Source organism: Salvia hispanica, chromosome 3, assembly GCF_023119035.1.
Source record: "Salvia hispanica cultivar TCC Black 2014 chromosome 3, UniMelb_Shisp_WGS_1.0, whole genome shotgun sequence".
Classification (NCBI taxonomy): domain Eukaryota; kingdom Viridiplantae; phylum Streptophyta; class Magnoliopsida; order Lamiales; family Lamiaceae; genus Salvia; species Salvia hispanica.
Window position 1 is genome coordinate 16,533,859 of NC_062967.1, and position 15,008 is coordinate 16,548,866.

Genomic DNA, 15,008 nt, shown 5'->3' on the forward strand with positions numbered 1-15,008 from the left:
AGCTAATATCATAGGATGTATCAAAATTATAATAATAAAGCTTAGTAGAATATGTGATTTCAATTCAAATGGGAGAATTAGTGGCTGTCAGCTGCAGTCGTTTTTTAAATATTAAGTAATAGTAATAATTTTAAATAAGCTTAATTATGGTATTATGAAAAGCTCTAATCTATCTTTTTAACTGTAAGCTGTCGTTTTAGTCACATCACTCGGCGTTAGATGTTTTTGGTTTTGTACTTTAATAATTTTAAGAACAACAACTCTATGCAACCAAATTTTATATAACTAAAAATTGATTTATTTGAGAAAAAAAGTAATTTATTTATGTTTTTAATTAAAAAGTATAGACATACATATAGTATAGGGAACGTGCATAATATTATGGTTTTTGTGTATAATTTCTTAAAAAATTTGAACCATAAAATGTAATTAATGCATACTTTAATTCAAATTAGTGGCATGTGAATCCAGAATCCTATTTATATTTTAATTTATAATAAAATGTGAGTGTATTGAGTTAGTAAAATGTAGATTAAAAGTGAAAGGTGAAGAATTTTTAGGAACAGATGAAAATGGAAATAAGTAACAAATTTTAAAGTATGAAGGGAGTAATAATTATTTCTAAATTCGAAATACCTTCAAGCAATGGGAGGATTGTGTTTGCTTGTTATTTATTTACAAAAGATTCTTCTTCTTCTTTTATTCATTTTCTTCTTTCTTTTTAGTATTTATCTTCCTTTCTTCTTTCTTTTTCTCCTTAGTTTATGTTTCCTCTTTTTTCTTTTCTCTTCTCTTTCTTCTTTCTTTTTAGTATTTTATACATACATCTAATTGCATTCATAATATAAATAAATAACAAAACACCTAATTAAATTAATTATTTAGAGTAATTGAATCAATTGAATATTTATAATTAAATTATTTATACTCATTTTAGGGTTGAAACACCTAACTAAAAATATTCAACTCTTTATCACTATGAATACAATTCACAATTTTAAATTTTGATTAAAACTATATTGATTAGTTATTAATTTAATACTATAAAATAATAATTATTATTATTTATTAATTACTAGTACTAGTTTTTACTATTATAACAATAATATTATTATAATAATTAAATATAATTATAACTATAATTATAATGAAGTATATTTAAATCATATTAAAAAAAATTAATTATTAATTTATAACATCAAAATAATAATATTAATATTGATGAATAAAAATAGTATAAAGAGTGAGGAGAATGAGAAAAGATATTATAATATCACATTTGGTACTGGTTTTGTCAATGCCTAAAATATCCTTTGTGATACAAATGGACAAATGAATTTGTATAGAGGGTATTTTGGGGAGAAAATTGCATTAGTTACCAAAAAGTTGATTAATAGGTACCAAAAATGATATAAAATAAAAATCATGTATCATTTATGTGCGAAAGTAAAAGATCAGGTACCATTTACGTTGTTCACTCTTTACAAAAATATGCGTCGGACGTTATTCATGTATGATACTAGTATCTAATATTGGTTGGTACACACTTGGCTTAGGTATGAATGTGACAAAATGTGTTTTTTCTTTTCTTTCAAACACGTTTACTAGTTTTTTGTAAGTGTAACAGTGAGCATAGACATAGTCGTGTTGGTATACAACCTTCCATTTTCTTGAGATATTATGGGATTTCCGTTTCATTCAAAAACATGTGTCAATAAAACTTAATAAATTAGTGTATTACTATTATACTTATGGAACAATAAAATGTACAGACATCATTTATAAGTCAACTCGTGTAAATTAAGTAAAATTTTGCAAAATCAGAAAAACATTACATCGTTGATTGCTAATTAATTGACATAATTACTATATTAATGATTATAATTAATCAAATTCGATTGTCTAGCTAATACCAATCCTAGTTGCTATTTCATAGTATTTCATCACAAAGTTGATTATTAATTTTAGTTTTATATTAATTACGATTCTATATGTATACATATGTGCTTGTTCACTTGTGCTTGTAGTTAGTGATTTTCAAGTAAAATAAAATAACAGAAATTAAGATTGTAGTACAATATTATTGATCTCGTACAACTTATCATAATTATTCATGGCATAAATAAAGAAACTTCCACATACTATTCATAATCCAATAAAATGGTTAATTAAAAAAAACAAATATCTCACCTTTTTACGTGTATATGGAGAAGTAGTTTATTGTAGAGAATATATGCGTATAAATCGATGCATAATAACGAACAAATTTGTATATTCAATGATTCACAAACATCAAATTACAAAGAACTAATTATACAAAATTAAAAGTGGATTCCGAAAATCAAAATCTCAGCTTATAATTTTGAAAAGAAAAAGGAAATATTAACCCTAATCATGATATTAACCCCAAATCACAATCCAAACCCAATCGAAATCTCAAATCTAAATAATTTAGCTATTTTTTGTCAGTAAATCCAAATCTCAACGGCTAAAATCAACGCCTACAAATTCAGATCGACGGTCCCAAATAATCGCAGAAAAATTCAGCCATTTCCTGACCTGAACCAGTTTCTTCCCGGTGAAGTCGCCGCAGCGAATCCAAAATCTCCGATCCAAACACATTAACTCGACCCGAATCCGGTGTACGAACTGTTTAAAGCGGTGGCGGTTTACTTCTAGACGCCGCTTCCACCGCCGCATAAGGCGGAGGAGCACGGATATTTAGACGAGATGGCTCGCAGCTCCGATCTGCCTGCCGTTATCACAATGGATCGAATCACAGCTCATTCACGAGAACGTAAATTAAATTTTCCGAATCTGATTCCTCAAAAGCTGAAAAAAGCAAAATCAAAAAGAGCAAACCTCAATTCGCAACAGCTTACGCGAAACGACGACGTCTTCGGCGTCAACCGACTCATCGCCGCTGGAGGAGCTCTCAGGCGGCGGCGGCGGCGTCGACGACCACGGAACGACCTGATTCTCCTCTTCCTCAGCTTCCTGCTCCTCCTCCGCCTCCGATTCTCCGCCGCCGCCGTTTTCGCAGCGCTCTTGGCCGGCGCATTGTTCGCAGACGGCGACGGTGGGGGCGAGCTTGCCGCCGGAGGCCGTCCACGGCGTCGGAGACTGGCAGACGTCGCAGAGAAGGCTCCTGGAATGGCGCGCCACGAGGAAGTTGGCGGAGTGCACGGCGGCGTCGCAGTTCCAGCACAATCTCGCCCGATCCGAGGCGCAGTACATCCGCGCCTTCGCTTTGCAGAGCTCACATCTTCTCATCGTTAATTTCGATTTCTAGGAGGAAAAAACGCACCGATTTTATGATTTGGAGATTTTGGCGTGAGATAAAGATATAGAGAGGAAATAGGAATATGATTCGAGAACCAGGGAGATAGGGAGAAAAGGAAAAAGGAATTTCCGGTTGCGGAGAGATGAGAGAGAAAGTGGTAACTGATGTGTGTGTGTGTGTGTGAGAGAGAGAGAGAGAGAGAAGGAAGAAGGTGTGGGAAGAGGAAGAAGAAACCGTTCTTTATTGGTTGAAGGAAATTATATCATGATCTTTATTTTCTTTATTTTTTATTTTTCACTCCATTTCTAATACTGTATATATATATTTAATGTACTATGGTTTTGAGAATATAATATTCCAGCCTTTTTTCAGTCCAAGAGTTTATTTCATTTTTAAAAACTGGATAAACAATCATTTAAATTATTAAGTTTTATCAAAGTCTAATTTATCTCATAAAATTTAAAGTTCGCTAATTAAATTAAAAAGTTTTAATTTTTCTATTTTATTTCGGGTCGAATTTTAGGTAGAATATTTGCATCAATACATTGAAATCAATCTTGGAATCTCAATCTAACTTTTAGATCAAACTTCGTATTGTTACACTTTGGATTATACACGCATCTTTTTGTGATTTAAATCTCAATTTATGTCAATAAAGATTTCACCTAAAATTCGACTGATGGGATAAACTGAAAAATTGAAACTCCACAATTTAATTAGCGGTTTTCAAACTTTGTGGGATAGACCATATTTTGACTAAACATGATGATTTAAATGACTATATACCCTAAAAAGTTTATGGGATTCAATTACTATAATTTGTTTCTAATAGATATCACAATGAACGTATTTCATCTCGAAAAATTGTCGAACCACATTTTTTACCATCCAATTTCGATTTATTTGCTACTATAAAAAATAGTAACTTTTTAAAATGACGAGATCATCCCAAAGCCTTATTAACTCACATAAAAAGCTATAGTACTAGTACAATTCAAGACTCATTACTATAGGTGGTAGAAGTACTCCCTTGTCCACAAAATTTAGTTTTATCATTTTGAAAAAGTTCAAAGTTTAAAATATACTTTTTTATAATCAATAAACTACTCACATTGAACAAATTTTTTCATTTATTTTACAAAATCAAACAATTTTTTAAATTCGTACCGAGCCAAAATAAATGGTTAATCATGTGTGAAAGGAACATTCTTCAAGTATCTAGTTTGCATTGAAATAAAAAAAATTATTAAAGCAAATATTCAATAAGAATTACTCCATCTATGGATATCATTTATGGATTGTTTTGAGGTGGGCTAAACAATAACAAAGAAAAGGTTTCATATTAACATTACCTCAATTGCTATTTTATTTATCTCTCATATATTATTAATTTTACATTAAAACATGTCTCATTCCTAAAATTTTACTTTTAAATAGCTGATAGTAGTATAAAGTAGTAGGAGTAGTATATAAGTCTATAATTTATGGAGATGTATGTTATTTCACTTATTCGGTGTGGCTAGTTATTACATCACTTATTGAATGTCACTAATGCTATATATTAAGGTGATGTTTCACATGTTGAATTTGATAAATTACTCAATTGAATATATAACGATTTATGTGTTAAGCTCAATTTAATTAATTCATCAAAATGTAAAACAATAGATTATATCGAATTGTATTAATTTTTAAAATTACTATTCCCGTCTTTCCGTTATTTCGATACGAGATTTAAGACAATACTCCCCCCTTCCCATTAAATATGCAACATTTGGAAATTAACATGAGTTTTTATTTAGTGTTGTTTTGTGAGTTAATGAAGAGAGAGTAAAATAAGAGAGATGAAAAAATAGAAATAAAAATATTTTCATTTTAGAAAACGTTTCATTTTTAATAGGACAAACTAAAAAGAAAAACGTTTATTTCTAATGAGATTATTTAGTTAATTTTATGGATACAAAATAAAGAAAAAAAAAATGGTGGGGCCACGAAATATATTCCTTTGACAAGTGGACTTGGTGGAGTGGGGACCTTGGATCAATTTTGATGTGTGGCGGTGAATTGGGAGTGGGTGTGCCAGCTGTCGAAAATTTGAGGAGCAGGATAGAGGAGGCGGGACCCACAGGAATCTGCATCCTTTGATTGGCAGAGGTGCGTGGATCATTATTTGGTCCCCTGCTGACGTGTCGGTTCTTTATTCTCTGTGATCTGACGTGGAGTTTCGCTCGGTCCAATAAGGGTTATTGGGCCACGTGGGCTGGATGTGGTTGGTGATTTTGATTTCTTAAGCTTTTGGAAAAGGCCCCACTTTCGAATACTCTTTTCTTGTTTCACCGACCCTACTTCATTGTTTCTTGTGGTTTTTTTGTGGCTCTGAAATGACCCATTTCACCTTTTTTTCTGTTTTCAAATACTTTTGTTCCCTTTGAAAGGAATAGTAGGAATAAAATAAATAAAGGGAGTCTTGATTTATCGGTTTTATATCTCATCATTTGCACGGTCACGATATGGCATGACAAAATATGAATGAAGTATATGTAATATGTATGAGTTCAAATAATGGTAAATCGGCTGAGGCTTGAGTTCGAGACAACTATATTGTGGATGCTCTTAATTAAGATCGTATTTTTGAGATTAATTTTTAATTATTCTTTTTGTAATACTTTAAATGAAGTAGTATTTCTTATTTGATGTACAATATAAAATTTTATGCAATTATGGTTTGTGAGTTATGTGTAGAGATAGTGATATTTTTATTTTAAAAAATGTCTTATTTAGAATGCGGCATTGTAAAAATGAATTTTATCATTTATCGTCGTGCTTTGTGAAAAATATAGTTACGATGTAAAACTTGATTTATTGCAGTTTCATAATTCATTTTTATTACTACTACTATTTGATTAGTTATATGAGAGCGCTTGATTGTAGTGCAAAATTAGAAGATTATACTTTTGAAGGAGTAACATTATTTAAATCTAATATAAATCGCATTGCAAAAATTAAACGTATTTCAATAAATTGAAAGACAAATCTTAATAAAAACTTTCTCCGTCCCAAAAAAAAATATGTGCACTTTCTATTTTTGTCCGTCCCATAAAAATATGTGCATTTCATTTTTAGAAACTTATCCCAATTTATTATCCCTGTAACTTATTACAACTTATACCACCATTAAACACTACTAATAATGTGGGTTTCACTATCTACTAACTCTACTTTAACTATCCTTTTCATCTTTTCTCCAATTTTACCAATTTATCTTAATTCCTGTGTCATATCAATGGCTCATATTTTACGAGACGAAGAGAATATATATATACGTAATGATTAAATTTCTAATTAAGATAAGGTATTTTCGTAGAAAATAAATATGAAACTTATGGGCTTTGTAGTAGTACATAAATATAATTGGAGGGCATGGGCGGGCCTAATGGCCAAAAATCATACCTGAAGAATTTTTTTGTTGCCCACTTGAAATAAATAGTTGTAAAAGAATTTAAGTAGAAAATTCATGTATCTACAACTCAAAATTGCCATGGTTACTCCACCTTAAGAATAAATATTTGTTCTTTTCTATCGTCTCTTTAACTTTGAATTGACAGAAAAATTGAGAGAACATAAACGTAGTTCTACTTACTATATTTGGACAATTTAATTACCCTCCCCCTTCTCACTAATTTACACAATTGCCATAAAAAAACACCCCCCACCCTCCGTCTAATTTCACTCTCACTCTCTCAACCCCCTCTTTCTCTCTCACTGTCGGTCTCACTCTCTCGCCCTCTTCTTCCTACGCGAAACCCTAATTCACCGCCGCCTCCATTGCTCCTTCTCACCCACCGCCTCCTTCTCTCTCCGTCGCCACCATCGCCTCCACCGCTGCTTCTCGCTCCGTCGCCACCACCGCCTCCTTCTCGCTTGTTGTCCCCACCGCCTCCTTCACCCGCCGCCGCCTCACACTCTCTTCCTCTTCTTCCTGCCCTTTGATTCATTAATCTTCCCGTGAAATTAATTGTTGTGAAATTAATTGTTGAAATTAATTGTTGCATTGAGTGTAATTGTTAGTGGCTGTTAATTTTGCAAAATTTGCTCTTGAAAAATCTGTTCTTATGGCCTCTCTACGGGTTTTACTTTTGGATTTGAATTCGGTATCGTTTTGATTCAATCTTGTCTTTCAAAATTGATTCCCAGCGGATTTGAATTGGAGTGTGGATTTCTTGTGAATTTGATTAGAAATGGGTTTTGTTCTCGGTTTTTTCTCCCTATTATGCCTGCAATTTAGTTGAATTCTTTGATTCAGCGATGCAATTGTAATTAAAGTAATACAAAAAAAATAAGAATACTACAATCAGAAAATTGTGGTATAAAAGCTGAATATATAAATTAAATAAGTTGGTTCCAAATTCAACTATCACACAACTATTATTATATGCAAATAGTTTCTTAAAACCCGTGCCCCTTAAGAATAAATATTTGTTCTTTTCTATCGTCTCTTTAACTTTGAATTGACAGAAAAATTGAGAGAACATAAACGTAGATCCATTGAATTCGTTTAGAAAACGATTTGATAACCTTCTACGCTTATTAAACATTTAAGATTGGTGAAAGAGGCGCTAAATTAAGTGTTTAACTAATAGAGCGAATTACATTTTTAGGCTCTATACTTTCAGCGACGAACATTTGCGGTACCTATATTTGCAAAATATCATTTGTGGTATCCAGACTATACTACTTGCTCGTTTCAGGTGCTTTTTCACTTTTTGACCAATTTTTCAGACAAAAACACCCCCAAAGGCCTAAAGGGCATTTTTGTACATTACTTTAGGCGCCATTTTCCGACTCTTTGATTTCCCAACCAAGATATTTAATTACTATGATTTAGGCAGGCATATATGTTCTGTACTTAATGATTTGGCGTGAAAAGTGGAGAAGTTTTGGAAAAAGTGGAGAAGAAGTTATGGGAGTGGAAAGGTAGAAGAAATAAGACTTTATTTGAGAGAAAATTTAGGAAAGAGAAATGAAGAAATAAGATTTATATAGAAGAAGAAATATGGAGGAAAAAAGAATTCGTACATAATAGAAGACATAGGAATATGAGAGTGGAAAGGTAAAGAAATAAGACTTTATAAATAAGAAGAAAGAAAAATTATGAAAAAGAAATGAAGAAATAAGATTTATAAAGAAGAAGAAAGATGGAGGAAAAAGAAGAATGAAAAATAAGACTTAATAATGAATAAGAGACGAGAAAGAACAAAGGAAATAGAGGAAGTAGGAATTTGAAATAATATACACGTATTTCAATGTCAGTAAATGACGCCTACTTTTAAAGAGTGATGTACAAAAATGCTCTTTGGTTCTTTGGGGGTGTTTTTGTCTGAAAAATTGGTCAAAAAGTGAAAAAGCACTTGAAACGAGCAAGTAGTATAGTCTGGGTACCACAAATAATATTTTACAAGTATAGGTACCGCAAATGTTCGTCGCTGAAAATATAGAGCCTAAAAATGTAATTCACTCTAACTAATAAATAGAATAATTATTTATTGGGTATGTACGGATTGCGCTAGCGTGCTAACTAATTTACAGTAATAACTAATAACTTTCAATTCAGTGTATTAAAATTATCAACACAAAGACATAATTATATCAATACAACATGTAAATTTAAATATCAACACAAAGGCATAAGTTTATCAACACAAGAACATTGATAAATTTATGTCTTTGTGTTAATATTTTTAACATACAAAATTGATATTAGTTATTAGTTATGAGTCCTATTATCCACAAATCCACTCTTAAAGACCGAACCACCGAACCCTACCAAATTAGGGCTTTTAGATCTAGTTTTTTATGGATAAGATACATAAATTTATAAATTATTTTCGCCTTCATCACGAGCCTATTTTAATTCATCCGAAGGTAAATAAGTCATACTAACATGTTACGAAGATTTAACTTCGTTCCAGAATATATTACTTCATTCTAGTAGGTTTTTACTTCATTCTAGTAGGTTTTTACTTCATTCCAGTAGGTTTTTACTTCATTCCAGTACGTAAATGTGGTTTCGCCGTCGCGTGTCGTTCTTTCTCTCTACAATATCTATCACCAACGCCATGGCGCTAATATGGTTTAATAAACACATGGAATAATGTAATAAATTGTTGGAATGAAGTATGTGTAGAAGCATTTGAAGTACAGAATGAAGTAATAGGCCTATATAATGAAGTAAAATGGGCTTGTAATGAAGCCGAAAAAATTTTCACAGCAGCACATCTCATCAAAAAACTAGATCTAATAGCCCAGATTTGGTCTCTAGTTCGGTCTTTAAAATTGGTTCGACATTGATCACAACTCTATTAGTTATTACTGTAACTTAGTTAGTATTTGATCACACACCGTGTAATATATATCTAATGGGATACACAAATGATATGTCCCATTACAAATGAAACGTTTTCCTTTTAGGATTGTTATAATTAAAATGAAACGTTTCCTAAAATGAAAATAACTCTATTTTTAGTTTTTTTTATCTCTTTTCATTAACTCACTAAACAACACTGCATAAAATCTCGTGTCGATTCTTATATGTTGCATATTTAATGGGACAGAGGGAGTATTATATTTCTTCCTGTTCCGGTAAATGCTTAACAAATTGTATTTCAACTTCTTTTGTTTATTTTTTTTTCTTCAATAACTTTTTTCCTTTAGTTTTATTATTAATTTAATTTAGAAAATCCTTTTTCCTTTAGTTTTATTATTATTATTATTATTATTATTATTATTATTATTATTATTATTATTATTATTATTATTTTAATTTAGAAAGCCGATTATGCGTAATAACATTCGATGCTCTATAATTTAAAAGGGTCAATAAGAAACCAAAAATTTTATATATGCTTAATTTATTTCTAAAAATAAAATCTAATATTAACCTTTTTAACAAAGAATTCAAGTGAAATATAGGGAATTCTTTCCGTGGGAAAAATAATTTTTTAAAAATAATCTTAATATTTGGTAAAATAATCATTTTAATATTTTAAGTGAATTATAGTAAGTCAAAATAAAATGGTTACATTGAAAAAAAATAATAATCCAATAAGGTGTGTACTTTTAAAATAAAACCCCAAACAAAGAACTCTCTATAGTTCACTTTAATTCTTTGCTAAAAATGTTAGTATTAGATTTAATTTTTCCTTCGCGAACGTTTTGCAATGTATAATACTATTTCAATAATAGAAATAAATAAAGTATATATAAAATGTGTGGTTTCTTATTCAAAACATAGAGCATCAAACATCATCACGGATTCACGATGAAAGAATAATCGAGTTTCCAAAATAAAATACTTCCTCCGTCTCACAATAAGAGTCATATTTTGCCATTCGATCCGTCCCATAGTAAGAGTCATATTTCACTTTTACTAAAAAAAAAGTGGGTTTCATATTCCGCTAATTTTTCCATTCCATTATTTTTTATATATTTCTTAAAATTCGTGCTCACACCAAATATAACTCTCATTGTGTGGGACAGAGAGAGTAATAATAAAACTAAAGGAAAAATATGATGGAATTGCATGCATTTATAATTGAACTAAAGGAGAAAAGTTGATAGAACGGTGTCTGTTTAAATGCACAGCAAAGTCTGCTGTGGTTGGGAGCACACCAGACGATCCATGCCCAAATCTGCACCCCATTTTCATGCAAATTTTGAACTATTATTTTATTTAGCCTTATTGGTGAAATGAGACGAAATGAAGTGGTGTTAATTTTTTCTATAAAATCACTGTTAGAATTCTTCATGTTTTTGTTTAAGATTTACTACTGCTATTTAATAAACGATGCCACATTACTGGTTTTCTTTACTGCTTTCATTCTCCATGTTTTTTATATTTCCATTTTCAATAATTTTTTATATCTCAATGGATTATCGGTGTTTTCATCATAGTTAGAACTAATAAATCATAGTTTTATTTTACAAAACATACATAATATTTTATATTCTAATGAATCTTTTACTATTACAAAGGTCAGATTTTACCCGTTTGGTGTTAGTATATAATCAATCCTAATACAAAGAAATACTATACAAAGTTCAGATTTTACTATTCTACTAATACTCATAAAAATATTATGTTTTATTCTCAATAAGATTATACAAAGAAATAAATAAGTGAACAATAATTCAAATATATTAAAATCCAAGTAATTAACTGCATAGTTTAAAATACAATAAAATTAGACCCTAGCAAGCGTAAAGCTCCATGGCGGACGACACAGAGACAGAGACTAGAAAACTCCTGCTGGGAGTGTCTGCATCCGATCTTCGCAATGCATAATATACATGGAGCAATATGCATCAGGGAAAGGAGCACATTTATGAGCACGTAATAGCTTCCTTTCGAGCAAGATTTGCGAGTGAATAGGGGAAACTAGGCATTTCTTCTTTGGAGCAGATGACTTAGTTGTAATCATGCTTCATGATGCCTGCTTCGTTATATGCTATGTGCAGTAAAACAAAAACTTACATCCGAACTAGTCAACGTCTAAGAATATTTTGGTCATTGTTCATGTAACGTGATATGTATATGATGAAAAAACAAATTACATTATGGATATATCTTTAATACACCCAAACCAATCATTTTGAGTGAGTAATTGAGCTATTGCATTTTAGGAGATAACAAGATGATACATAGCTTCCATGGACAAACAAAGAAAAAGAGGAATCTTTACCTATCGAAGCTTTGCATCACACCTGCCTCAACCTCATTGAGACAAGAAAATTCAAGTAACATTTTGCAACTAATTCTCACTAAATATATTCAACCGTGTTAACAAATAAAGCTCAAGAACCAAGTGATATGTGAAGAACACGACGAATATGATAGATAAAGGCATTCATTTAAGAAGAAGTTGAAATTACTTATATGGACATAAAGTTCTCGTCCTTAGCCTTCTACAATCAACTCCAACTTTCTTCCTTCTATGTCCACAACAATAGTAATGTATTATTGTCTAATCTCATTGCTTCTTAGATATCACATGAGAGGCATACAAACTTCAACCTTGATGTCTTACTTCGCTTTCATGAAAACAATGCTAAACAATGTTGATAATGTAAAAGTGTCATAGGAGAAAGGCAAATTGTACAAATATGTGGTAAGCAATGAAAGAGAGGTTGCTGAATTGTTTAAAAGGATCGATACTTGCAATTTAGCAACATCTTCATGATTGCAAAACAATATGTACAATGTCTTTCTCTTGACACATATTTACATCACTAGCATCGTTGATCAGCATATTAATGAAATTAAAGCAAGACATTAAGCTAAAGTCATAATTATCTCAGATGACATCTTAAATGCAATAACAATGGAAAAGAATACTTAGCTATTGTTGTTGATGAAGAAGATATGAAGGTTGAATTAAGAATAGAAGGCAAAGGAAAATAACATGATGTCCGTCAAGCACTTTGAACTCTACCATAAATGAATGTCATATGCTTTCAAATTCATCACCGACCTAGAAGAATTGTTCATCCCTTGTGAATCGATTCTTGAGCTTTATTTCCTACTCTTGGTTGATTATATTTGTTGATAATTAGTACAAAAGTATTTGAATATTCTTCGTCTTGTGGAGGGTGAGGTAAGGGGATGCAAAGGTTAGACTAGGCGAAGAGGTTCTTCTCCTCTTCATTTTCCATGGAAGTTATGACATCCTATTATCTTAAAAAACACAATAGCTTAAAGACTTGCTCAGAAACGATATGTCTCGATGTATTAAAGAGAAGAGCATAATGGAACATGATTCTCCAGCCTATACATATCTCGAAATACGAACAATATCCAAGACAATCACAGACGCTAACAAATAAAGCGGTAAGTTTCATCGCATTGCAAATAACATACAAGGAAGCAAGAGACACAAAGCATTATTTCAGCCAATTCCTTGCTGACATATCTTCAAGAGAACCTTATGTTTAAAAACCAGTCAAAACAGATTTAAAAAAGCATCTTATGCAATATGGAGCCTAGTGCTCTGAATAAAATCTCAACAAAGACAACTCTAACAATTTTTGAATTAAAGTTACAATTTTCCTATATTGTTTTAAATTAAAATTTTAGAAATAGAGCGAAATTTCCTATGATTATTTTATTCATCCAAATTTTATATAAGTTGCAATTACTTAACAACAGCGTTTCAAATGAAAATATAAACAATGTCTATTATCATCTGCTGAGATAAAAAAAAAATAACGGTCACCACATTTTTCCAATATCTGGTCCTCTGCTAGCACATCATCAACAGGTGGTTTTGGGGGTTTGGGCAATTTGGTCTTTTTACACTTTTAACATTTTAAATCTGATATTATTTTAGTTATGTACTAAATCTGATATTATTTCAAAATTATCATCCTTCTTCCCTTTTGTCATCCTTCACTTTGTTTCTTTATTTCAATATTAGATTTAATTTTACAAAATTAAATTTTAAATTTCAGTTTTTAAATATCAATAAAATTTTTTAATTATAAAAATTATTAAATAACAAAAATTATTAGTCATAATCAATATTTGATAGTGTCTAATATTTAATCAATAAGATATAACAACGTCTTAGTTTTAATCAATATTTAATAGCTTTAATCATAAATAGACAATATAACACGATTTATTCTGAAATAAATATGCGTCTAATGTAAGACTAATATAATTTTCGTTTATTAATTTGAAAACAATCAATCAAAATGACTAGAAAATTTCAACAAAAATACTCCTATACAAAATTTTTAGTCGACTTCATAATATTCAATCACAAGCAATTATAACAACCGAACGAAGACTAAATAGAATAGCTCTTATTTTTCCACCATGATTAATATTATTTTTCTGTACTTCTTCAATTCAGCTTAATATTATATTAAATGACAAAAATTAATAGTTTCAATCAACAATATTTATAGTGTCCATGAATTAATAGTTTTAATTAAAAAAATTTATTGATATTTAAAAATTGAAATTTAAAATTTAATTTTGTAAAATTAAATCTAATATTGAAATAAAGAAACAAAGTGAAGGATGACAAAAGGGAAGGAGAATGATAATTTTGAAATAATATCAGATTTAGTACGTAACTAAAATAATACTCCCTCCGTCCCACAAAGATAGTCCCACTTTGACTCGGCAATTTTAAGAAATGTAATGAAAAGTGAGTTGAAAAAAGTTGGTGGGATGTGGGTCCTACTTTTAAAGTATTAGTTTTATAATAAAATGTGAGTAGGAATAAGTTAGTGGAATATCGGGTCCACTACCAAAAATAGTAGAAAAGAAATTGACAATGATTTGTGGGAATTGAGGGAGTATCGATTTAAAATGTTAAAAGTGTAAAAAGACCAAATTGCCCAAACCCCTCAAAACCCCTCAAAAGGGAATTTTCGTCTCAAAATACCATTTTTGATATTAACCCCTTAGTCGCGAACTACTCGTGATATTTTTAAAGTATCAGGGACAATTTTCGAGATAAACCCATATTCGCAGATCATGTTTTTGAAGTTCGATAAAAAAAAAATAACGGTCACCACATTTTTCCAATATCTGGTCCTCTGCTAGCACATCATCAACAGGTGGTTTTTCATTAAAGAAATCTCTGCAGGAAATTTTAAAATTGTCACTTTCAATATTAAAAAAAAAAAAATTGCTAATTTGATTCAGTAATAAAATCAA

General features: G+C 30.5%; 1 protein-coding gene across 4 annotated transcripts; it reads right to left on the bottom strand.

The window, feature by feature from the left end:
* Window positions 1-2,252: 2,252 nt before the first annotated feature.
* LOC125212025 (B-box zinc finger protein 32-like) lies at window positions 2,253-3,541 on the bottom strand. 4 transcript variants are annotated; one of them, XM_048112028.1, is made up of 2 exons: window positions 2,883-3,541; window positions 2,253-2,748 (listed from the first exon to the last, which is right to left on the bottom strand). In XM_048112028.1, exons 1-2 carry the CDS (start codon window positions 3,271-3,273, stop codon window positions 2,654-2,656), a joined length of 486 nt encoding a protein of 161 aa, XP_047967985.1. In that variant the 5' UTR covers window positions 3,274-3,541; the 3' UTR covers window positions 2,253-2,653. The 4 variants fall into 4 exon arrangements, with proteins under 4 accessions (XP_047967985.1, XP_047967987.1, XP_047967986.1 ...); XM_048112030.1 differs by having other exon boundaries at window positions 2,863-3,541; XM_048112029.1 differs by having other exon boundaries at window positions 2,253-2,752; window positions 2,883-3,540.
* Between the last annotated feature and the right edge of the window lie 11,467 nt (window positions 3,542-15,008).